The sequence below is a fragment of the Micrasema longulum genome, unplaced genomic scaffold (genome assembly GCF_059751315.1).
Source record: "Micrasema longulum isolate JH-2025_06_02 unplaced genomic scaffold, ASM5975131v1 h1tg001731l, whole genome shotgun sequence".
NCBI classification, from domain to species: domain Eukaryota; kingdom Metazoa; phylum Arthropoda; class Insecta; order Trichoptera; family Brachycentridae; genus Micrasema; species Micrasema longulum.
Genome location: NW_028278909.1, coordinates 68126 through 95062, shown reverse-complemented (window position 1 = coordinate 95062; position 26937 = coordinate 68126). Strand labels below are relative to the sequence as shown.

Sequence of the window (26937 nt, the reverse complement as noted above, 5' to 3'; positions counted from 1 at the left end):
AACATTTTAAATTTAGTAATATTTAGGAAAACCCCCCTCCCTCCACCACACATTGCTTTGCTCCTTTAACCTTACCCTATCAATACTAATATGTTTTTATACTTTAGTGCAGTTTATATTTACACCTGATGATGGGTTATTCAGAATACCTGAAACAAGTTATACTAAAAAATATTTAAATCTTATGTGGTAAAAATTACAAATTGTTTCAATTTAAATAAATGTGAATACTTTCTTACATATTCGTTATGTTATCTTTGCATTATGAGTGGTTTTTTTTTTTGTTGTGATAAGATTTTTTTTTTTTTAAATAAAATTGTGGAATTCGAATAATTAAATTTGTAAAGAAAAGCAGCAAAAACTGGGTTAGTATTGTTTTGTGTTTATCGCATGAATTAACAGATAATTGACGATGTTTTTTTATTATTTAACAATGTGGTATTTTTTTTTAACAAAAAACAAATCGTCACAATAATGACTCCAAAGGTCAATAGCTAAAAGAAATTGAAAATGAAATTTAATAAGATAAAGGATGAAAAATGTTATTACTATTTTATTTTTTTTTACATCTGAGCATGTTTTTCATTCTTTATTTCAATTCTTAACTTTTAATTACTCTGACAAATTTTCTTCATTTTTGATATTATTTCCATTATCAAATACCCACAACAAAGTACACACTTTAAAATATCTTTTTTTCCTTAAATTTTAACTTTTAAACAACTTTCATTAATGTTTTTTTTTCCTTCTCTTTTTTAAACTTTCATAATTGACCTTACATATAATTGCTTTATAATATGGAAACTTCACTGGTCCATTAGAGTGAAGGCTAATTGTGTAAGATATTAAATTTTGTAACTGTACTGTATGTTTCCTAAATAAAAGAAAGAAAAAAAAAAGATTTAGACATAAAAACTCTAAGAAAAAATATGAATAGAAAAATACAACAAAACATTACGTATACAGTACTAGAGACGCTCAATACCCTTTTTATGTTTTTAAGTATTATGATTTATTATTGTCAATCCAAATTCATACAACAATAAATTCACGAACGGTTCTTAAACTAACAAATATTTTTTTTAAACATACCTGAATGTTAAAGTAGTCAGGGGTCTGTAGGACTTGTGGCTGTTGACGTCTGCCATGGGAGTGCCCCAGAAGTCGTTCTTGAACACGTGGCTGAGTGGGTTCTGGGCTAGCACATCCTTGTTCATGGTGATGGCGGGGATGTCGTCATGCACGAAGTCTCCTGACGTGCCGTTAGCGTAGCACGCCACGGACACGAACCCCACTAGGCCATAGATAACCCACTCTCCTGGGCGAGACACTTTCTCCTCACGCACAGTCGGCAGAGTTCTCCGCTTCATGCTGACAAGTATGTACGCCACTAAAATAAAGCTAAATTTGTCATTTTGACCACTTTTCTTGATATCACGATATATTTACAACTAAAAAACTTGTCCGGAAATATTCTATTACAACACTCAAGTTATGTTCCATTTTGACTTGACACTTTTTCAATTAAAATTATGTGCTTCCGTAATATGCACATTAAATATTTCTTTTTTTAGGTCCTAGAAACGTAGAGCTGTAAAATTATTTACATGCTACAAATGAAAGAGACTGGATTTGGTGCAACAACTCAGTGCCCGAAAGGTTGCATAGTAACTGATTTATCTCCACTAATAATTTTTATTTGGAGTATTCTTTAATAAGATGCATGCTTTCACTTTCTATTTTGTTGTAACCCAACTCAACACAGGGTTCTTGGCCTCAAAAAGTTGGAGATACGTTTTTTTTTGTAATATGTATCTTTATGAATAAACAAAACATGTTTATATATTGCACCCACTTTGTTTGATATCATTAATTAAACTTATTTTTCTTTTGTCATAAAACGTAATGAAATGGACTTCTTTAAAAGCAAATAATTTATTTTTTTTGACAATTTAATTGCCAAGGTTTTTTTATACGACCAGTATTTTTTTCTACCCTGGTTTGACAGTTTCGCATCGGCAAGAATCATGGGGAGGCTTGTAATAGCAAAATGAAATATTACGCTTTTTATGTGAACAAAAAACTCTAGTTGGTTGCTATTGTAAATCCATCTCATCAAGAAAAAAAATAATATATGGTAAACTTAATACTTGAGAATCAAAATGGAGGATATTGGCAAAAAATAAATAAGGTATCTTTAGCGTTAAGGTAATTGAAATATTACACAACAGGTATTACTGATTTAAATGAGTGAACCTCGTTTGGTTTTAATTTTCCGTATCTGGTCCTAAAATGGAGCATATGGCACCCACACTTGCTTTTTGCCTTATCTATCGGGTGCTCTAATGCGTCTTTCCGAATAGAGACGAAGTCTTGATGCCTCGACTTAGTGACAATAAATGCTACCAAATGCATGAATCTTTTTTTAAGCCAAGAAGTTGGTTGATTTTAAGACACTTAAAGCAGTATTATTTTTATTATATTTAATCTATGGCAAACGGTTTGGCGATTTACGTTTTCTTTTTCATGTAGCTTGCTTAAGGGTTTGGCACTCGTGTGCTTGCGTGTTTTTATACTATCCACTAAGTGAAAATCTTCTTTTCGCTGTTTTCCTGGCCATGTGAATCAACGTTGGCCATCCTCATAGTACAATGGCAAAGAATTATTACGGCCGTTTTATTCTGGTTAAAATCTGAAAAGAAAGAAAAAAATATGTTATTATGGGAAGATCAGGTTTATTTAGAAACTGCTCGCCCTCGAAACAGGGGTGATTTTTCCTTTGTCAAGAAAATATTGTGTGCGTGTTAACAGGGTAACGAATTGAGAACGTTAATCAGAATGTTACTGATTTACTTATACAAATACCTCATCTGATTTAAATCCAAAATTACAGGTCCTTTCAATACAAACATACTTATCAATAAATGTGAATAAATAAATAAAATGAAATATGTGAGTACAAAAATAGCTAGGTAAACATAATTTAAGAACTGAGTTGTAGTCCCGTGGTAGTATTGTGGACTCAAGGACCAAAAGTCTCAGGTTAAAGTCCCACTCTACCACAACTCGATTTCCATTTTCCAGAACAATTTATTTACGATTTTGAGGAAATGGTCTGAAAATTTAAATATTTGAATAAATAATAAGAACTCTAGTATTCCTCTTTTTACAAAAAAAAACTATGGATCATAACAACATTCGATAGCGAAAAATGTGATTTTTCTTTAGCATTGGTTTTCTGTATTGTAATTCATCAATCTAAAATAGTATTTGTGGTGCAAAAGTAATAAACAAATAATCTAAGTAGTTACAAGTGTTAGAAAATAAATTGAATTGTAACTACGGCATAAATTAATCATTTATTTTATAGAGAACAAAATAATGATATTTTGCTTGTAAATATTTAAATTCTAAAGTATAAATAAATAAATAAAAATAAGATTTCAGTTATAAGAAAAAAAGATTATTAAAATGTCAAAAATATACAATTTATATAATTGATAAAAAAAAATGTTTTTTGCAAACTTTTTATATTTATGTAGGCCATTCTACAACACTAAAATTTTACTAAAAATTAAATGTATGATTAAATATTAAATCAAAACATTTTCCCCAATAAAATGAAAAACATAAATCCACTGAAAAGGGTGTGGACTGAACTATTTAAACCACTTATTGACGATTTTTTTTTTAAATAACTCAAAACGAATGACGAAAAATGTTTTTATTTTTTTGAAAAAAACAAAAAATAAGATTTTTCTTAACCAACTTTTCTGTTATGTTTACTTTCATTAAATAGATTTGAAAAATTGTTAAATACCCAGTATTTTAGTAAATATCAATTTTATTTACATTTAGTCTGCTATCTGCTAGTCGAAAAGTATTTATATTTTGGTTGTATTTTTGGAATTTTGAAGCCGTCCATTCTATTGACGTAATCTATCCAGAATCTATCTACTATGCCCTGGGTATCGCGAGTCCGTCTAACTTCTTGACTCCAGATTCTAACCCTTAGGGTTTTCCCTGTGATTGCCCTTAGTACTTTCATATCTCACGTTCTGAGCAGCTGGTTAGTTATTTTTATATTTTGATCTTGCTGTATCTATCCAAGTCTCTATCGCGTACACCATGATTGGTCTGACTCACGTTTTGTTTATCCAAATCTTGCTTCCAATTCGCATGTGCTTATCGTACCATACGACATTTCTTAGGCATCCATATGCTGCTAAGGCTTTACTTGTTTGTTCCCTTACTTTGGAGTTGTGGACGCTGTGGCTCGAGACTTTCAAAAATAAATATCAAAAAGATAGATATTAAAAAATATAATATTCTAATACCCAAGAATTGCCACTGTTACTATGGTTGCGTCTGCGTAGAATTGTGATATTAACCACATTATCTTTTTTCCATTCACTTCTGACTTTATCACTTCTCCATTCTTGAACGCGCTTTTACATAAGTATGAGTAATATTGTTTATTGTTTGTGTAAGGAAAGGTTCTTGGTTTATGTATTGTTGTGTAATATTTAGTTATGAAGGTGCTTAACTTGCTTTGTTTCTTTGTTGTTCTTTATAATATGTGCCTTTTAAAAAAAATCTTGATATTATTGAAGTCCCGAATTGAGTTGTAGAAACTCCTGAGAATGTAATTGATTTGTATAATACATTGAAAAATATTTTTTTTATATGACTTAAATAAATAATAGATAATATTAATAAATAATGAATATTTTTCTTACCAGAAATCTATTTTTATAAAATATACTATTGCAGTTTTTTTAAAGGCGTAGTTTTAAATAAAAATGTTTTGAAATGATAAAATCATATAATTTACTGAGAAATGCGGTAGGTAGGAATTTTAACGAACGGGTAATTGAAGTTAGTATTTTTATCACTCTCTTGTAGATGCATTGCAAAAAGAACAACTGCAAAACTTTTTTTAATGATTAAAGTTATAATCAAGATTTCGTTTTGGTTTCTTTTCTGCTTAGTTTTAATAAGAAAGTGACGAGTTTAAATACTTATATCAAGAGCGAAGCATCAGAAATTATTGAAACATTATTTAAAAAGTCTTGGAAAAGATTCCCGCACCATTAGAAAAACTTGCGCTATCGAAAACTTAACGCATTAAGCGTGCTCCACAAACATAACCAGGAGTAGAAAACTTAGATGGTGTTTGTGTGGATGTCGAGACCTGACATTGACACGGGAAGTGGGGGTGTAAAAGGTGCTAGCGGAGGGGGGGCTTGAATAGAATAACCGGGAAATAAAACATCAACATTTTTTACCAAACTTATTAATTCTTTTTTTTACAATATATTATTCAAATATCATTATCATCATCATTTCCTTTCCGCAACATATGGTGCATAGAACATTGCATTCGTACACCAATCGCAGAGTTTCTAAGAGTAAGATGATAAGTCTTACGCTTCAGGTGCCAGTCCAGGGACTATGAAGTATTCTATTGTATAATAAATATTTCATGCAAGGTACGCAAAAGCGCTTACCACTACACCACAAGACCGACATTGGGATATTTTAACGTTGGCCGGCATATTGCTATAAAAATATATTTCATCTAACTAACAACCAGATAAAAATTGTGTAAGTTGGTCAGGGTCTGTACTTACAAATGTTATAGGTGTTGGATTTATAGGCAGATAAAAAGGGTGAAAACATGTAACGTATTGAATTAAAAGTATAAATAAATTAAAAAATATTTTACTGATTTTTTTTTCAAAATTCATTATATTAGGTGTTAACATAAGGTGTGTCCATTTTTTCCAAATTTAAAAATGAGTACCAAAATAAAAACCAAATCGTAAAGTCAAAGACTCTTTAAGTTCACTTAAATCATAAAATGGAAGAATTGAAGAATATGGATGTTGAAGCAAAGGCAAAATGGTGAATGTTACGCAGTGTGTAAATTGGCTACTTAAACCAGCCAATGACAGGTCAAAATCCCTGTAATTGCCTAGACTTCCGTATTCTCTTATTTAAGGCATTCTCCATCCCTGTTGTAATTTGTTAATGTTAAAATCGTAAAGGATATTCGAAAGAAAATGTTATTATTTTGTAACAATACTTGATAATGAAATGTCAACTAGACGAAAGTGAGCATTTTCGACACCGTATTTTTTTCTCGTTCAATCGAATGAATAAATCTGCCAAATCTACTCGCGATATTTGACCAGTTTACGAAAAAGATGCAATGAATTATTGACAAATTTCTTGTAAATAATTAAGGAAAACATTATTGACTAATTTGTTGTATTTTTTTTGTTGTGTCCTCTTGTTTTATTCATTTGAAAAAAAAATCATTAGGGGGTTTTTTTACCATAAAAACCTTACTTAAAATCTAGTAAAAAGTTAAGCTTAAGCATAGTGGTAGAATAAAGATGGGATTACCACCCGTATTTTCCACTATACCTAGACGTAACTTTATACCAAGTTTATGTGTAAAGCCCTAAGAAATATATTCGAGCCGAACAAAAGATTGGTGTTAGTTGGTCAAGATTTGTACTAACTAAATTTTAAAGCTATTACGGCCAGATACATAAAAGATGGATTTGTTAAAAATTATTACGGCGCATTTATTTGATGAAATAAGGAATGCACTGGACATGGGATCAGATAATGAAATCGCTAGGGGAAAGAGAAAGGATCTAGGAAAAAAGAGGATTGATAAATATGATGAAAGGTGCATTTTTCACGTTAAAATGTTAGAAATTATTTTCAGTAATGGTGGAATAAAAACAACCTGTTGCAAAAGCTTAAAAAATGCAAGTTAAAATAACATTCTGAATTCAAGTAAAAAACCCACCAAACATACATTTTTAAGACAGCTTGGTATCACCGAAAAAAAAATGACAGAATAAAATAGCAAAATAAAAAAAGGTTAATAATGGACAACGAAAAACGGCTAAAAGGATATACGATGCGAATGTTGATGGATGCAGAAAGCAAGGAAGACCGAGAAAGACATGGCACGATCAAGTTCATTAAATACTTGAAGATGTCAAGAGTAGGAATAATCGGCATGCGTGCATGGGAAGATGTATGAATGTAGAGGAAGCTAGGTCTGTATGTAAAGTTAGATTGATATGGCGTTCTATCCTCTCTGTCTACCGCAACGGGAAAACGGCGTGATGGTTTGTTTGTTTTGTTTATATATTATGAACATTTTATTTCGAATTCGACCATTAGATTTTGAAATATGACAAATAGAAAAAAATAAAGAAAAAAAATATTTAATCGATACTTTTTTATACACAATCTAATAAGATGTTTTTTTTAGTAGAATGATACTTTCTATGTTTGATTTCCGAACAGGTTTTCTGGAAAAGGATAAAGTGCGTACCTAATTTGCGAAGTGAATGGATTTGGTGGATTTAATCTCCCGAGCACAGTGGTGTTAGCACAATTCTAGCATTTGCGATGAAACATGCAATAAGTGTCAAAAAGACAATAAAATTACGCACGTGACGGATTCCATGAGATACTTATTTGAATTCCGAACGAGGGGAAATTCTGCTAGAAAAGGGATCGACTTAAAAGTAAAAAGTGTGACAGTGCCTAAAGTGGAAACAATTGAAAAGTTAAGGGTATAAGAGATAAGAAAATGGAGTTGGGAAATAAAATTACGGTAAAAATACACGTGTTCGTTTAAACTTTAAACATAACACTTTATTTTTTATTACATCTTAAAGAAATCATATTTTGTCCGTAAAAAAAAAATCATCAATATTCAATGGTCGATAGGGTTTGAACTGTCAGTAAGGTCGCAGTAGTAGTCGCATCTTGCTGGAGGATGCGATTCTATAAAATGCTGCAAACGCCCAGTTGCCGGCAGCACTACTGACTAGTCTAACTAGTTAGCGTCCACGTCGCGAACCCTGGGCAATGGGATCACACTTATAACGGTGATCACAGCAGATAACGAGAGAATGAGAGGCGAGTTTTTGGCGCCTCAAAACCAAAACCAACCACCTAAAGGAAGGTAACCCTGATAGTAAAATCCACCAGAGAAGGAAACGGATAACCACTCTGGTCATCTTTTCCCAGGAATTACTAAGGCGAGTACATCAATAAGCAGTCGTCCTGGCTGCAAAATATAAAAATAGCGCAGGACAGATACATATGCTTTTGCTGTAGTGATCGCCAACGTCGGGAGGACCCGGAAAGGCACTAGATGATTCAATATTCTTTTTTTTGTTGGAAAATATAGTGTCCACAATAAGCCTCCATGCACATCTGCTGTCAGTTCCTTTGCATTCTCCTAAGTTAAGTTCGCGTCCCCTAGTTTTGCCATAAACTGCCGATGAACAGTCAGCAGCTGAACTCCTGTACAAAAACCTGATGCCTTGTAAAGTACGCTAGCGTGGTTAAGGCTTTTAAGAGGCATCCGCAATATATGGCCCAGCTAACCGTTTTGTCTCTGCTTAGTGATAGTTCTCACCAGAGTTCTCTTATTTTTTCATTTCACATAAATTCAAACCAATGCACACCTGAGATTCTTCTGTGACACATATTCTCAAAACTCAACATTTTGCTGTTTTGAGCCCAAGTGAGGTGCCACGATTCACATCCGTACATGAGAATAGGTGTTATGCAGGAATTATGTAAACGGTGTTTGGTTTTCCCTGAATAAATATACGATCTTCAGATTTTATACCGTTGAATGCGGCGTCTGCTAATCCTAGCTGTACTCTCATCTTTTTTTTTAAGCTGCCATATTTCGTAACTTATACTCTCAGGTGCTTGAAACTTTTGATCCTTTTGATGACTTACTTTGACCATAAATATATGCAATCTTGTCGGTTATCCTTATAAATGTACGCTAACCGCATCACAAGAAAGCGATAAAACTAACAATAATTGCTATTTTGAAATTGATGAGTTTGAAAAATTACAAAAATTTTGTTATTTATTGAGTTAAAATTTGATTTTGAGTACAAAAAACGAAAATCAAATAAATTTAAAGGAAATTTAACAATGATTTAAAATTAATATCAATTTATCAATATGACTTCTTAGTTTCAGTTTGACACTTTTTTTTTATGACAGGTTTATATTACATTTATTTTATTTATATTTTACAGATTTATTTATAAACAGGCACTATAAAGTATCTAGAAGATATTTCTTCAGTTCTTCTTTTTTCATTTGAAGATTTTTCATGTTAATGATGGTTTGTGGGAGATCATTGAACAATCTTGGAACAACGCAATTTAATGTTCGCTCTCCGAAGTAATTTGTAATTCGGGGAACAGACAGGGAGCCCTTAGTTTTTAATCTAGTGTTTATGAAATAAAAGTGAAATTAAACCTAGAGGTTTTGTTCACAATTTTATCTTAATCATTATTATTATTATTATCATTATTATTTGCACCACAACAGGCCAGGAGGCCCAATTACAATGGTGAATTACATCACATAACACCCAGGCTTGAGAAAAATCACATTTTAATTTTTGTATAATCACCGGGAATCGAACCCGGAACCTTCCGTGTGTGAGTCAAGCGTCTTGACCACTACACCACGGAGACCACCACGAGATTAATTATGGAAGTGTATCAAAAAATATTTACAAAAAACATCAGGATAATGAAAAAATAAGTGTACATTCAGATGTTTGGTTAATATCTTCTTAACTAAAAGACGTGTTGGATAATTCGTGTGTTTTGAAAACTCGTGGGCATGAATTAGATTTTTTAATGATTTCAACATTTTTAAAGAATAATTTGAGATATAACACAGTGTATCAATAAGCAATTTATCGCCAATTAGCAGGGGTCATGCCGTATTTTGTTAGAAGGCTAACAGTGAAACTGGCTTCGTCAGTTTGATTTTCGCCAGTTGCAAGAAAAAAATAATCAAAAAAGGTATTTTCTCATCTGGTAGGGGTTTTGTCGAGCATTTTTCACAATGTCTCTCCATATCCTCTCTTTATTAACTGCTGTTAAGTCTCTAAAACAAGGCAGTTGTTTTTAAAAAATAAAATGTTGTTTGATAATATGATAATTATATTTTTTATAAAAGTTTTTGACCAAACTTCTTAGTTTTTTGTCGGATATTTTTTTTACCATCAACATGTTAACAGTATGTTTTTTAAGTACAAATTCAAGATTACTATTAGTTAAGTAATCGAAATTTTATTTTACTTTTTAGGCAGGGACTGGGAAAAAATAAAGTTAATTATAACGAGCTATGCAAAAACAATATAAGGAAATCAGTTAGAAAAAAATAATAAAGTAAAATGAGACCGAGATTAAAAGAACAAACTATTTTTTCGTTCATTTTTATGTAGGGAATGTTCGCACTAATACGGAAATTAACATTATTCACTGCGCTAAATGAAACATTGTAGTAATTCATAATAAATACATGTTAATTTGAAAGGAGGGAGTAAGATCTGTCTCTATTAGGATGACGTGAAATTTAAAACTCCTACTGGGTCTCCGGTTTTATTTTTCTTCGTAAGCCTGATGGATTTATCTTCATTAACCTCTCAAGACACTTCAGTTAAAGGATAGAGAAAAGCGTTTACACTAATTCTACTATCAACTGACAAGAAATCCTGTTTCATTCTTTGCTTGGTCAGAGGCTCCTGTTATTATTATTATCAATGGTCACTTCCACGACTTAGGTGTGCGTTAATATAACAGGAAACCACTAAAAATTTACTAGAAAAAGAGAAGAAATGATAGAAAAGAGTTGCATTTATTGCAGGATTGATTAAATGTCAGCTAAAACTGACAACTGATTCTTCATCAATCGAATAAAAACCCTAGTCCATTGAATGCATTTATATTTTTTTCACTGAAATGTAAAATGAACTTATGTGTAATAATCTTAATTAACGAAATGACTTTTTTTAAAGTTATGTCATCCGAAAATTACAGTGATATTGAAGAATATAAAAAAAAGTACCTACATACTTGTGAATAATCTGTAAATAGTTCATATGAATTCAAATTAAAACATTCAATTCATTAAATGAATTTTGAATTTACATATTGATTTTTTGACCTTATTACATTATGCAATTGGAATTTAGAAAAACCACCGTTAAAAATATGTATTTGTGATATAGTAAAGATATTGAAACATGTGAATCTGTAGCTTATTCGATTCTTACTGAACAAATAATATATAAAAACAACAACCATAAAAAACAACCTTTGATAGTGGTATAATATAACACGAATAAATAAGTATGTCCAAATGCTTGCAGACTGGCTGATTTTCCTCCCTAGGTAGACTACAAGCATTTGGACATACTTAAACATTGTTGAATTAACTACCTGGTAAAAGAAGAAGTATAAAAATTGGAAAATTGTTTTCAGGCGTTGCCTAGTAGATGATTTGGCTCAACCTGATGAATCTCACCCACGTGATAAATGTTTCAGCTCTTTTACTTCACGAAAGTCAACAAATGAAATAGTTGAGGAAATGTGGATGTTCAAACATGGGTAGAATGGTGAATGTTACACAGTGTGTAAAGTGGCCACTTAACCAGCCAATGACAGGTCATAAGCCCTGTAAATGTCTAGACTTCCATATTTCCTTCTGAAAAATGTTTTCTCTTTCTGTTGAAATAAATTTAAATAACAATTAATAAGTGCTAAAAAAATCTTGTCTGCCTTGCAGATTATTTGCAGTTAATAAATTAAGTCATATGTCCGCGCAAAGTGCACAGTTGGTCAAAGCTCAAGGCGATATAAGAAGAGCAAAAAGATGAAAATATAGCTCAGTATATAAATTTAGAAGGCGTAGAAGTAGTTAAAAGCAAAACTTGGGCGTGTACTCAAACCGTGCCCGAGCTAACAACATTATTAAAGCAACCAACAAGAACTCTAAAGTTACACATCCCACCCCATCCAGACTCAGCCCGCTAGTTCCTTGGAGAAACACTAAACTACACAGGTTCTGGGCTTATTTCCCTACAGCGCAGTTTATCAATTATTGCTTTAAACAACGACATCGACGAAACGTAAAAAAAACTATTGAAAATAAAAATGAATAAACAGAAACAAACATAATATGCTGTATTTTAATTTCCATATCTTGAATTTTATGACGGATTTTTAAGTTGTATTTTAACTATTTCAATAAGCTGCTGGTAGAATAAGTTTAATAAATAATATCGTGTATGGTATCCATTTGGTATGGCAAAAATGCCTTTAATTGGATTCTTATTCAGAAAGTTTCGCAGTGTTAATAAAAAAAGAGATGATGAGATGACCGAAAAGTGCTGAATTCAATTTTTTCTAGACTATTTTCGGAAAATAAGACAGTAAAAGATGAATTTAAATTTATTTATTTATTCATACAAATACATACATAATACAAAAAAATATAATAATAACGTATTCCAAACTCTATGAGTCCAAGAGCTAGTTATGCTAGTTAAGTAATCATTTTAAGTCAATGTACTATATTCACGATATTCGTATTGTTAATACACGATCTACATTTAAAAATATAAAAGTCTTATTTATTTATTTATTGAAATGTACAAACCAGCCCTACTGCCAATTACAATGTACTTCAATTATATAATTCGGTAATTACAAAACGTGTTAAAAAAAGCACAAAAGATTATTAAGGTCTATAAAAACAATAGTAATTAAAGATGAACGAGTAACTCATACACATTATAATACGTAGTTAGAGAAAAAAAGTCTAAAACTGGTAATCCCAGTATGGAACAGATCCACTTCTCACGGTAGGCTGTTCAACAGATCGATCATTCTCCCCACAGGCATCAATTGGTCCTGCATTCTGGAAGAACAAGTGGTCTGTGTTGCCTAGCTCTTAAATAGTTGCTCGGTACATTTAATTTTATTCGCTCTAAAATCGTTTAAAAGTTTAAAGGCTATCGTAAGCGCGGCAATGCTCTTTCTGGCCCGCAAACTTGTGATACCGAGCATACTTAAAGAAACAATGAAGGAAACTGCACTGGGTAGTATCCATACTCTCTCATGTAGACGTAACGAAGACATTTTTTTAGTGTTCTCTCAACTATTAGTAAATAAGTGGTTTCTTCAGCCACTTACACCACCGCACCACTGTCGAGTTCTAATAAATAAAATATCAATAATTAACAGTCATCAATCATATGTTAAAAAGTTTCGTGTGAACAGAAACAGTTGTTCTTAACACACCAATATTTTTATGATTACAATTTTTAAAAACGAAAATCAAATAATGTTTAGAGGTATAAATCTCCAAAATAAATTATCATACATAGTAGTTAGTAGCTCGCACTTAGCTTCATCATATCATTTATTTAACTACATATATCATCATATAATTTATTAAACTCATAAAAAATATTGTAGTAGTATTTTGTTTTTGGCAACTGAAGGGGAAAAAAATAAACTTACCGTTCTGAAGAATAGGGCCATGAGAGTAATTTTGAGAAAAAATAAATACACTTGAATAAAGTTGATGCTAAAACAAGCAAAAATTATGACAGTATTTCCAACTAACATATTTTAATGTAATGTTTTTTGTTCATAAAATGATATATGGTTTTACCTCAAAAGAGTTGACTCAAAAGGTTTTTTCCAATCAATGTGAACACGTATATAAAACAAGAAATAAACATGAAGTAAGACTACCATTTCGAAGGAAAACAAATACACAGAACTCGTTGATGCACCAAGCTGTACATTTATATTTTAAGGAAATACCATTAGAAATAAGAGAGCAAACAATTATTATTTTTTTCAAATGTCTGTTAAAAAAACAAGTGTTTAGCAGACATGTTATTTTTTAAAAAGTAATCTTATTCGTAATAGCTTTATGAAGTTTTCTTTTTAAGCGTACGTTTATTGTTTAGAAATGTTAATAATAAGTATATGTTTTAGTTATGAATAAATATAAGTTAATATAAGAACATTCATTTATTGTGTTTGTACTATTTTAAGACAAAATAAAAAATAAAAAATAAAAAAAAGATATTGTTTAGAATGTGCAACAATTTTTAAAAGTTTATTAGGCAAAAAAAACATCACATGAAAAAAGTAAGTGTTAGTAGATTTGGAAAAGAAGTGAAATTAAAGCGAGAAATAAAACAAAAAATCATGATTTAGTTTTTGAGACAAGCTTTAAAGTAGATTTTCTGTTCCTAAAGAATACGTTGTAGTATATAAGAAATAGCAAATGCACGAATGAGTCTAAAACAATTATCGGTTCTGAAAAGATTCCGGGCAAACTGAATCTAGGGTAACTTGAATTGAATCTCCAGCCTCGTACACTCCTCCACCACTAGCGCAATCTCTATGGCAAGGTGAGGGGATATTTTTTTCTGATAAACTTAAACAGGAAAGTTGCTGGCGGTCCGGAGAAAGTTGAAAAAGTTGGATAAATAAATAAATTCGCCCAACTTTCTGGCTTTATCAGGAGCCGTGGAAATATTAGGAATAACAATGAGCACCGGTGTCCGTGTGCGTGAATATACTGCATCGTAATTGCGAATTAATGGTAATTTTTCAGTTTCCATATTTAAATTCGATAGGTGGGCTTCTAATGATTATATTTTAATGTAAGCGATATTCAAATGGATATTTTATGAAAAATAATTTTCTGATTATCCGCTTCCACGGCGTATAATTATTACGCTCCAATAAAAGCAACAAATTTTAGGTTCTGCAAAATCTACCGAAATTCAAAACTTTTTTTTTAATGAAAAGAATTAACAAGAGTAAAGTAATTTTTTAATTTAATAATGTTTTTTTTTAATATATCACCATCGATGTTACTAAATAATTCACAATACGTCAACTGCTACATTATTAACAATGTTTCGAGTTTGACCAAATTTTCGTAGACAAGGGCTGGATTCAATCCCCTAGAAAGCTATTAATATTAACATATTATAACAGAGATGAATACTTTAAATAAGGAAATATACAGGTCTAGGCATGTGCCGGCCTTATAACCTGTTATTTACTGGTTAAAATAGCTACATTACGCACTGTGTAACATTGATCATTCTGCCTACCTATTAACATCTATGTTCCTTCAATTCTTTTATCTGTTGATGTTGATGAAGTCAAAAAACTAAAACGTTTATTGATGATGGTGAGATTCATCTGATTAAATTATTTTACCTACATACTCAGCAACGCCTGTAAAAAAGATATTTTTCATACTTCTACTTGGACTCGGTGGATTTTGCAGACAAGGCCTCGATTCAACTTCTTAGAAGACTGTACATATTAACATATTACAATATATACGAAGAACATTTGAAAGAATGGAATATAGAAGTCAAGGCATCTTCAAGGCTTATGACCTGTCATTGATTGGCTACTTAGTAGCCACATGTATATTCCCTTCCGTCTAATACACAATAATGTTTGTATAAAGTAAGTAAATAACTTTTTTTATATTTTTCGAAAAAAGGAATTTTTAAAAAAGTTTAATAAGTTCAAAAGAGGTTAATAGTTTATCTAAAAAAAAAAATTAACGGCACAATATCAAAGCGAAAACAAATATCTTTACTGTGTATTTTTTATATCAAAATACGTACATTTGTTGTAACTCGTTCACCCCAAGTCGCAAATAATAGCTAAGGGCACTTAAGGCAGAAAAGCATGCGTTATCCTTAAAAAAGAAAATTGAGATAATTCGTAATGCTATTATACGTTCTGCAAAAACAAACAAAACCTACGCTCAAACAATACATCAAAATAGTAAGGGAAGATGACATATAGAAAGTGCTTTACATAGAAAATATTATAAGTGGAATATGGTCGGGTATGTTGCTGCGAAGATAAAAGACGAACGTAAATTGTATCATGTAGAGTTGTGCATACAAAAGGTATGGGGTAGTAGATAGGCGGTGTATTCTTCAGTTAGGGGTGGCAGGTAGGTACTTGGGGGTAGGTATTTTGTTTTCCGCCAAAAACCCGTGTCAAAGGGCGAAGCGTACGTAAAGCGCGGGAAAGTGTCAGTGACAGTGGCCTTATTTTGTTTCGTGGACGATTTATCGCGGGTTTAGAGGCCAATAAAACAGCGCCGGTCACCTTAATCTGACGGACCGCACGAGGAGGGGGGGATACTTCCGGAGACGCCGACGCCCACTTCCGGTGATGGACGGCGCTTCAATGGCCCCAACGCTCATCAAGTTTAACCCAGTAGGGATTTCGCACTTGCTTGAACAAACGAATTTCACATATAAGTGTTACCTTTTAAGAAGAAAGCTTATTTTTTGAAGCCGCAATTTATTTATTTATTTTATGTATATGTATGCATGGTTAAATTGATACATTTGCCGCCATGAAATTTTAAAGCCTGTATATTAATTGCCATGCCCACTTGTATTTTTAATTAATATTTTACATAAGTTTATTTACATGTAGATAATATTATTCGATTTAACCACCTAAAAAGTTTTTTGAGATTTAAATATAAACCAATTTTTCAAAGAGTGTTTTTTAGAAAAAAAAAATCTTTTTTTTACATTACCCGGCCAAACAAAAACAATATTTTTATTCAAATCTTGTTAAAACATTTTTTTTAAATACGACGATATTTAAGAATTATGTTATTAAATAAAAACCCATTAAACTTAATTTTAAAAGATTATATAATTTGATTTTATGATTTTCATGTAGCTTGGAGCCTAGATAGAATTATTGTAAAGTAATACCGGACAAACTGTTATGTAACATAACTTCAAACTTTACATTTCTTCACTGTTGGACCGAATTGCCACAAAAAATACACAAAAAAAAATGGATTCTAAAAAAACACCAATAGCATAAAGTTTTTTAAAAGTTTATTACTTATTGCCAGAAACGTTCTGAAAAAAAAAACGATTTTGCTATAACAAGAAGATAATATGCAAAGGATAGCGGCACTTTAAAAAATACCACTGACCACTTGATTCTTAACATTAATCCTACTTGAAGAGTTTTATGTGCTTTATTTTCTCGTATACAGTGGCATTGTATTACTGATCAATTGAGTAATTCTGAGTTGATGTCGGGGTTTGTAGGTAAGGGTGACTAGGAATTGGAATAGATCACGCCTTCTTTGACGAGAAGGATGTGCGACCCCTATAAGGGATGTTTACTGCCTTCGGAAGTGTTTTAAAGCTTTCTTGTCCGTTTGTTCCCCTTTGTGTATTGGCTGATTGATTAAAAGAATCCAGCATTCTTTCCTTCTCCGCAAATTTATTTTTTCTTGTAGAATAATTGTAAAATTTATTCAATATATTATAAACTAACCGGAATAAAATTGTTTATTGAAAGTGTTTCAAGTACCGTTAACCTAGGATCATTAAAAAAATACACAAAACTTTGTTCTTGTATAAAAAATATCTACATTGTATTTAAAGGTTTCAACTAAAACTTGTACATGAAGAGATCAATTTTTACTTGGGTAAATTTACTATTTTGCACAAATATTATTTTTTTTAGATCGTAAAAATATTAGTGTCTTATATTTCAATAACTATTAAAAAAAAAAAAAAACGTTCAAATTTGTTTAAATATAATTTATTTATGTAGAGGTTTATTAAATATTTGAATTCATTGTAGATTTATTTGGATTTACAAATCACAATTATGGTTAAAAAATTGCGGAATTGCTTGAAAATTAATGGAACATATACGTATGCAATGAAAAAAAATGACATAAGCCTTTTCGAGTTTACTTTCGATATTCTTAAATATTCCTTTCAATATATTCAATATAAAACCGGGTTGTGGTTCCGTGGCTAGTGTAACGGACTCACGGATCAGAGGTCTAAGGTTCGCACCCCGCTCTACTACTTAGTTCCCATTTTCAAATAGTGAGTTATTTGCAACTCGTTTAAAATGGCCGCCAGAATTGAAATATTAGTTAAAAATTTTACATCCTTGTTTTGTGTGAGTTTAAGCTATTTTTTACTGTCCAGTCACGTGTTCAGCTCTGTCAGTTGCCATTTTATAAGCAAAAAAGTTGATAAGTTGCATTTCATTTGATAAATAATATAGCGATTATTTCATATTTTTGCTAGATACCGTGAAATTTTCTTACAAGATCTCACGATTACTCGTAAGTTTAATTAAACTGCAATCAAAAATATGAAATAAAACAATACTATTTTGTAAAAACCGTTTTTTTTCTTTTCTGAATAAAAATATTGGGGCAAAATTTAGAAAAACTATAAATATTACGTGCTTGAATCGTATTTTGGGATTAAAAAACGCCAAAGGGTTCTCATAGTGAGGGCGTAACCTCTATTTATGGTAAAGCTTATTAGATAAAACATACAAAGAAGAAAGGAAAAAAATAATTTGAATATTTAGTTCACTGCGTTATTATAAAAATAACAAGTTACCGTATTTCTTACCATATCTGAAACCATAAACGCTGTAATATAACAATATGTTGCGATGTTTCAATATCCATCTCCGTTATATTTCGTTAACAAACTGGCCGATTTAATTATTAGATACCCTTTTATTTTTACGAGTATTGCATAATAATCGCTACTTTGACCCTTGTTATTAAATCTAGGTAGGGAGTCATTCTTCGTTATCGTCATGAGCGAGAGACACAAACTGAATTCCAAATTGGCAACATTATATATCTGCCAGTTAAATTCGTTATCCATAAAACATTTTTCGTTGAAATGTACCTGGATATTTATCCTTTGTTTGTCACGTTGCGTTGCTCAAAGGATGGGTTCCGAAAACAAAGATACCCTCTTAATTTAAAAATTAGTTTTAATTATGCCTCGTGAAAATTTTCAGAATGGAAGTGAAACGAACATAAACAATCAAGGTGTTGGTTTTGTGTAACCTTTTTTAATGTTCATAATATTAAATAAAGAGGTTATACGTTTAAAAAAATATTTACCGATATGATTAAACAATGAATTTAAAAATTAATGTTGAAAGTACTAACTTTCTGATTTTGTTTAAGTGTATAATAAACAGTGTAAAATGAAACATTTGTCAGTGTGTAACAAGTTTATGTTCCTTTAATTATGATTATTTTATTATAATATCAAATTTTTCATTGGTCAACTACATTATACAAATTCCTCTCCTCCACTCTATTTCCTCATCCTTTAACCTTCTTGCGAGCTCTTTTTTTTCTCATGTCTTATTTAATATATTATTTTTCTCTTTTCTATGTTCTCTCATTATATTTGTGAAAAACTTTAACTGGTTGTATGTACTATTTTTTATATTTTGTTTTGTTAACTGTTGTTTTTCCGTAATAAATAAAAATAAAAGTAAAATAAATAATTGGGTTTATTAAACCGGTTGAGTGTCATAAGCGCGTTAATGCGCTCTCCGATTCCAAGCTCGGAGAGCCGGCCATATAAAAATAGCACGTAAAGCCGCTTGCCTTAATACGCTATTTACGCTTCGATGTTAAATATTGCGAACGAATTTGGATTTTGTACACTCGAAGATATTTGTTGGAAGTTTGATGAAACACTAGAATACGAGGAAGTGATATAATTATCAACACGACAGCGGTTCAAATGAGAGTTTCTAAAAATTGCCTAAAATTTCACGGCTCGCTGGGCACTGCGATAACAATACCAAATGGCACAGAAAAGGTTAACAGTCATGATCTGAATTTAGTTGGCATATTTATTTAAGTGGTTTTTCACCAACTGTAAAACGTGGTTGAATTAATAAATAATGAACAATTTATTCAAATACTTATCATGAACATAATTACTCGTACATCATCGTTTGATACATTTTTTTGTATCTAAAGGTAGAAATAAATTGTATATTGTGGAGTTGCTCCTCGATACAACACACACGAGAGCAATGCAATTCTACCCATAAAATATCCATATACGCAATACGCACCAGATGGTTCTCCAACACACCAATTCACAACACACGAAAACAATATAATCCTGCCTCTAGATATAAAAAACTGTATCAAACGATGATGTTATTGTGCTGATGAAAAGTTGTTTAATAAACTATTCATTATTTATTAATACAACCACGTATTTCGTTTATGTAAAATTAATTTTTTCATTAAAAAGACAAGAAATGACATGATTTGACCTTATCATATGTCTAAATAACGCTAACGAGTTCTTGAAATTATTAATAAAGTTTTAAAATAAGATACAAATATAAACTACCAATTTTAATGAATTACACTCAATGTAACAAAAATAATCGAGGTACCCTATACTTGAAGTGTCAATACAATGCACTATGCACAATGATGATGATGATGATATTTGATGGGTTTATAATATAACATCAACCATGTCAGCGCGTTAACCTGCCATGCAAGAGGTCTCGGGTTCGATTCCCGACATGGTTGATGTGAAATATTTATTTGAATAGGTGTTTACGCACCAGAATATTTTATAGTCCCTGGACTGGTACCTGAAGCGTATGACGGATCATATTACCTTCATGAAACGAAGATGATCAAGATACGCTGCGATTCGTATACCAATGCAGTGCCCTATTCACCCTTAGGTGTGGAAAGGGAAAGATGATGATGATATAATATAACGGATAGTATGATCATCTATAATCCACATTTGAACATATCATATTGTTACATTATGACTGTGTTTATCGTACACGAATAATGCCTAATCCTAAACATACCATCGGATCTTAGTCTAGTTAAGCCCTTATCGACCCCAACGGAACAATGACTTCAATGCATTTGACCACGCTCGATCATAGTTAAATATATTACATACAAGAGTGTAATGTACTAGTATAAAAGAACAAGACAATACTACCTATAGTATTTATTTATAAATTTCTTAAAAAAAACATTTATTTTTCTTCTTAATCCATGCTGAAGACCATGAGGTCTGTTTTTCTGGGGGTTCCTCCTCCTATGAGGTGATTTTTTTTTTTTTTTTTATCTTTTGAGAGGTTTCCTCGAAGACGATTCCCATGAAGCTGATTATGTAGTACAATATAAGTTTCAATAATAAAGTCTTATTTTGTCTTATTTAATCTTATGTTATTTTATTTTATTTCTTTTATTTTATCTCTAATTCTAAATATTTTATGTTTATTTATATTTTCGACACTTGACATTAGTGCAATATTTACACACATGTCCACCCTCATTCCAATATAACACCCACTCACCCACCCTCTCACTCACTTACACTCACACAAACACACTAGTATGTATTGTACGTGTATTTAATGTATTTCTGTGGATATCTGTCATTGATTTTATTCTCTGTATATTTTATTTGTTATATTTTTGTTACATGTATTACTGTTGATATTCCCAATAAAAAAGGGAGTTTGGTGGTGTCTATTCTTTGGACATGACCGTACCAGTCCCTCTTTTACTGTCTACTCAATAGCTCTTATTCTGGTATTTCTGTCATGATTTCTTTGAGCTTTACATACTATCTTTTTTAGCATCTTCATCTTCAAAAGTATTCACTGCTTATTTAGACTGACTGCGTATGCCCTCGTTTTAACTTCACATGCCATTATTGCTATTCCCAGGTAAACTTTCGTAATAAGGAAATCGAGTAAATTTAATATGTATAAGTCTACTTCGCAGTGCTCATTTAAAGATATTTACATTTTGCTACATGTATTCTCTTCTCAAAAATGAAAATCTTGACAACTTCCAAGGGAAAAAAAAACAATTAGTCTACAAACATTTAGACATACTTAAAATATTATCGATAAAACTAACTGATAAAGGAAGAAGAATATCAATTGAAACAATTTTCCAGATGTTGTCTGATAGGTTAAATTCAGCCAGATATATCTTCCTCACATCAATCAAGGTTTGAGATCTTTTACTTCATAAAAATCTATATTTACAGATAAGCAAATGGCGTATAAAGTGTATACACAATGTATCAAGTAAAAACTTTAACAATAACAAATAAAGCCCTCTGAATGCCTAGACATCCATATAAATATCTTCATATTAATTTTTTTCACCCTCGATTGCTGAAATGATATTTTTTAATTTAATTTAATTTATTTGTTTCATAATATACTAATGAAATTATTACGTTAATATAAGATAACTTTGGAATCGCCGCGCCGTAGGAATTTCTGCCGCAACTTTTAACATGATACGCTTTGTCTGAAACTCTGATCTATACTCGGTCAAAACGAAATGCCAATTATTCAAATATTGTATAATGCTAGTACTCCTATATGATTGCGAATCTTGGCACCTTACCAAAGCTCAGAACACCAAACTTCTAAGTTTTGACAGTACGTGCTAAGTGAGAATATTGGATAAAAAGTGGTTCGTTTTCATAACAAACATTGAAGTCCGAGAACGAACGCAGCAGCTTCCTATAACGAGCGTCTTGAGGATGCGGTGGTAGACCTATCTTAGACACGTGCTGCGCATGTCTCAAGAGAGCCTAAACCCAATATGCCTCTTCTTTAATCCTGCGGGCTCGCGCCGTCCTGGAAGGCCGCCGCGCCGATGACGATCTTTCGACTTTATTCGGAGGAACTAAGGGGCATTGGATTAACCGGAGAAGAAGCATTAGATTGACGTGGGATGAAGCGAGAGTGCTGGGTGGCGATAGGGTCTCCTAGAGCCAACTGGTGATGTCCACATGCTCCACTTAGGAGCGGATGTGGAAAAGAAGAATAAGAAAACTTTGGCGGTCTAAAATGGGTATGTAACCGTGTTCAAAGAGAGTTAAAAAAATATTATTCTACTATTCAAAGACAAAATCCCATCAATAACCTATCTTTCTTGTATAACCCACATTGTGTCCATGCGCCTAAACTGTAGAATCATCTCCCATCCAATATCAAGGATATTTTTACAGTATCTCTGTTTAAGTCACGTAAGACGAAACATCTCCTTTCTCTTTATTTGCTTTTCCAATTAAAGACGACAATCGATATTAATTATTTTACTGGCACATATTTCTAGATGTTTCATTTTTGGATGAAACCGTGTGTGTTGGATTTTATTTATTTATTTATTCATATTTTTCTCTAACAAACTATAACTAATAATAAAAATAATGTGTTTTCACAGGGGTTACCCGTGCCGAGGACACTTAACAATATACTTTTTAGAAATGTTTTTAGATTAGAGAATAAAAAAATAAGACCAACTAAAAAAACAGAGATAATTAACCAAATATTCACAGTTTTAAAAAACTAGGTATATCGTACATCTTTACTATTTAAATTACAAAACGCTCAATGAAAACAACAAAAACCTAACATTAGGTATACACTTGTGGAGCGGTTGATTCAATATTGGTTTTAGCGAATGAGACAATCCATTTTACTTCTACCTAGCTCCACTATCCATTTTTTTATAGCCTTTTTAAACATTTTCTCGTTAATAATTGTTTTAATAGACAGTGGAAGTAGGTTATAGATTTTAATTGAATAATACTAAAAATCCCAAAACTGGTATTAGTTTGTATTTGTTTATTAGTTTGTATGAAAGTAGTATAAGTTTGGATTTGTTCCGACGTTTTGGCTACCATTGCAGGAGCCATCTTCAGGGTGAACTGAGTGACTCAGTTGAGTTGACTCAGTTAACCCTGAAGATAGCTTCAGCAATGGTAGCCGAAACGTCGGAACAAATTCAACACACACGGTATCATCCATAAAAAAAACATATTGATAACCGTGACCGTGAAAACCTTCGCACCTACTCAAAATATTTCTAGTTCTATTTTTGAATATTTCTTAAAATTTTATTTTTCTCGTATTTGTTTTAAAAATAAAATAACTCGTTTCATTTTATAAGTTGATTGGAATTTTTATTACCAAACAAAACATTAAACTTAATGTTAATAAATATTTGTAAATAACCACTTACTGACTTTTCTTTGTCTACCCGTCTCTTCGTCAGGACAACAATTTAACTAACATGCAAAACCCATTAGGTATACACGTTCATCATAGTTGTTACACAAAAATATGAAATCAATATGCCGATTTGAAACCACATATTTTAAGTAGGCAATCCATGCATTTATTAGCGTCCTGACGAAGAGACAATTGCGTCTCGGAACCGGTAGACATGGAAAAGTCAGCAAGTGATTATATACAAGTATTTAATAATAGTTAGTAAAATGTTTGACCACAAACTTAATGCTTTAATATAAATAAAACATTTTTTGATATTTTTTTAGAAGTTCAATATATTTCTGAAATATTAAAGTTAAATAAATATTTTTTAAGTATTTATTATGAGTGTAATATCTCAAATCAGGCTTTATTTGAGTTATTTACAACAAAAAAAATAGTTTATATTCAGAATTTTAACGTGAGGAAAAAAGTTTCAAAATATTTAATTCGCTTGGCAAATATTTAGTTGCGAAGGCCAAAAATAAATAATTTACCGTGAAGATTACCACCTACCAAAAAACCTTAATTAGCTTGGAATAATTCTTAACAGCTCTCTCTTAAAAGAATACAGAAATTATACCATCAAAAAAAGATAAATTCAATTTGAGAAAAGGGGTTAATGAAAAAATTCGGATATAAATAAGAACGGAGTGAGATTTGTCATCTCAGAGGGAGCAGATGGTAAGAAAAAATTTAACGAGTTTTTTTATCCGAAGAGCGTCCTTGCTAATTAATTTTAAGTACCAGGTGTGGCTAAAGCGGGAATCCGAAGCGGTATTGAAAATAATTTTCTCATTATGTAAATGTCTTTGCTAAGGGAATAAAATGTCCTCTTTGAGGAGTATCTCCAAACGAACTGTAAAGAAAACACGAGACCAAAAAACATTTGCACATATTATGTGCAAATAAAATTTACAATTTAAACAATGCAAACCCCTTTTACCGAGCAATATTTTAGTTTGAAATGGTTGAGTATTTTTTAAGATAGAAACAAGGCATTAACTAGATTAAATAAGTAAGTTTAGAAATAGACCAATCGAGTGACACAATCGTGTGATTCATTTCATTTTATTTATTTCATTTATTTATTAATTCAGATATTTAGAACATTACAGAAAAAAGACCCAATTCATTCTAAATACAATAATAGATCACGAATTACAGTAGATAGTTATGTTATTAAAATAATATAACAAAATGTAAAAAGAAAAATTAAAAGTTAGAAAGTGCTTTTCTAAGGGAAGGCCCACTGTCGTGAAATATGTCGACATCCGAGGCGATGCGATTAAGTAATAATGTTGTTTTCTTTTTTCTTTTGAATTGACTAACTGTGCTGGGAAGATTGACGAGGGTAGGCAGAGAGGATAGAACGCCACATCACTCTATCTTTACATACAGATCTCGCTTCCTCTACATTCATACATCTTCTCATGCACGCGCGCTGATTATTCCGACTTTTGACATGTCCATCTTGAAGTATTTGTTGGATTTGGTCATGTGTCTTCTTGCTCATACTGATCATCGTGGTTTCGGATGTGACAGGGTTTAATGAACACCCTGTATAACTTCAAATTACTAAATCACCATAACAGTGTAAGTCACTCTCCAAGCAAAACAAAACAAACAAACAAACCATCACGCCGTTTCCCCGTAAGGGTAGGCAGAGAGGATAGAACGCCACAACACTCTATCTTTGCATACAGATCTCGCTTCCTCTACATTCATACATCTTCTCATGCACGCGCGCCGATTATTCCGACTTTTGACATGTCCATCTTTAAGTATTTGTTGGATTTGGTCATGCCATGTCTTTCTCGGTCTTCCTCTATTTCTGCATCCATCAACATTCGCATCGTAAATATTCTTAGCCGTTCTTTCGCTGTTCATTCGTTCTGCATGTCCAAACCAGCGCAGAGCTCCTTTCTTGATTGTTTCGATAATTCTCATCTCAGCCTTACATAATGTACGGATCTTTACATTTGTGCATCTATCGTACACAGTTTTACCACTAATTCGCATTTCAACTGCATGTTTCTGTATTAAATTATTTTTATTTAGCAAAATCACTCGCAAACAAATGGAGGCGTACATGTTTTAGAAAAAATATATTTAGAAAATAAAAATGTAGGTATATCTGATCAGTTTGAGATACGAAAGTAAGTTAGCAAATTTAGTAAATGCAAATAAAATCCAGGTTTTGTGAAAAAAAATGTTACGGTTAAACAAAGATTTATTTTATTGTTTTTGCAATGCTCGTTTTGTGGTGTTCATTGTTACAGACGATTCATCGGCAGTTTATGTCCGAACTATGGGACGCGAACATGACTTGGTAGGCCCTTTGTGGAGACCATATGCTCCAACTAAAAACGGACATGGAATGATGATGATGATTCAATTAAATTAAATTCAATTAATTTTTTTTAAATATAACATATACATGACAAAAATATATTCAATACGAACATATTATAAAAAAGAAAAAAAATTCACGAAAGAGACTCATGTGAAAGTAGTAGGAGAATCCAGCTCCAGAAAACCCCTTCGGATACATGGAACAGATCAATATCCAGAGCGATATTGTTCAGCATAGCGGTAGCTCTTCCAACAGGCATGACCATAGGCAGGTTGGTCCTGAATATCGTAATATGAAACAATCTATACTGACCCTGTCTTAGGTAATTATCAGGAACATACAAACCAATGGAATTATCGATCATACCGCGCAACAATCGATAAAAATGTGTAGTCAAATACACATTCCTTCTAGTCTCTTAACTGTTGTAGCCAAGCATACCCTGGAGAAACTCGGTCGGGTAGAGCCAAGGATAATACCCGCACTCTCTCATGTAGAGATATCTCAGAAACTTCTTTTGGATTTTCTCTATCATAAGAGAGTACTTCAGTTGTGGCCCTCAAATCATCGAGCCAATCTTGAGTCTACTTCGCACCAAGGAGTTGTAAAGAGTTCTCAGTACGCGGGTATTTTCGAAAACCCCGGCAGTACGCAGAACAAATCCTAAAATATAAAATAAAATAATAAAATGTGTTCAATAAATGTCATAGATGATGATGATGTTATATACATTATAAG

At 31.7% G+C, this 26937-nt stretch overlaps 1 protein-coding gene across 1 annotated transcript in view; it reads right to left on the bottom strand.

The window, feature by feature from the left end:
* Positions 1–487: 487 nt before the first annotated feature.
* The window catches only part of LOC148274182 (protein O-mannosyl-transferase TMTC4-like), a 65618-nt gene continuing 39168 nt past the window's right edge, over positions 488–26937 (bottom strand). The window contains exons 2-4 of the mRNA XM_088237471.1: positions 2515–2692; positions 1093–1577; positions 488–494 (exon numbers count right to left, since the gene is read on the bottom strand). Coding sequence (XP_088093597.1) covers positions 488–494; positions 1093–1370 — 285 coding nt within the window. The 5' untranslated portion in view covers positions 1371–1577; positions 2515–2692. The remainder of the gene's footprint in view (positions 495–1092; positions 1578–2514; positions 2693–26937) is intronic.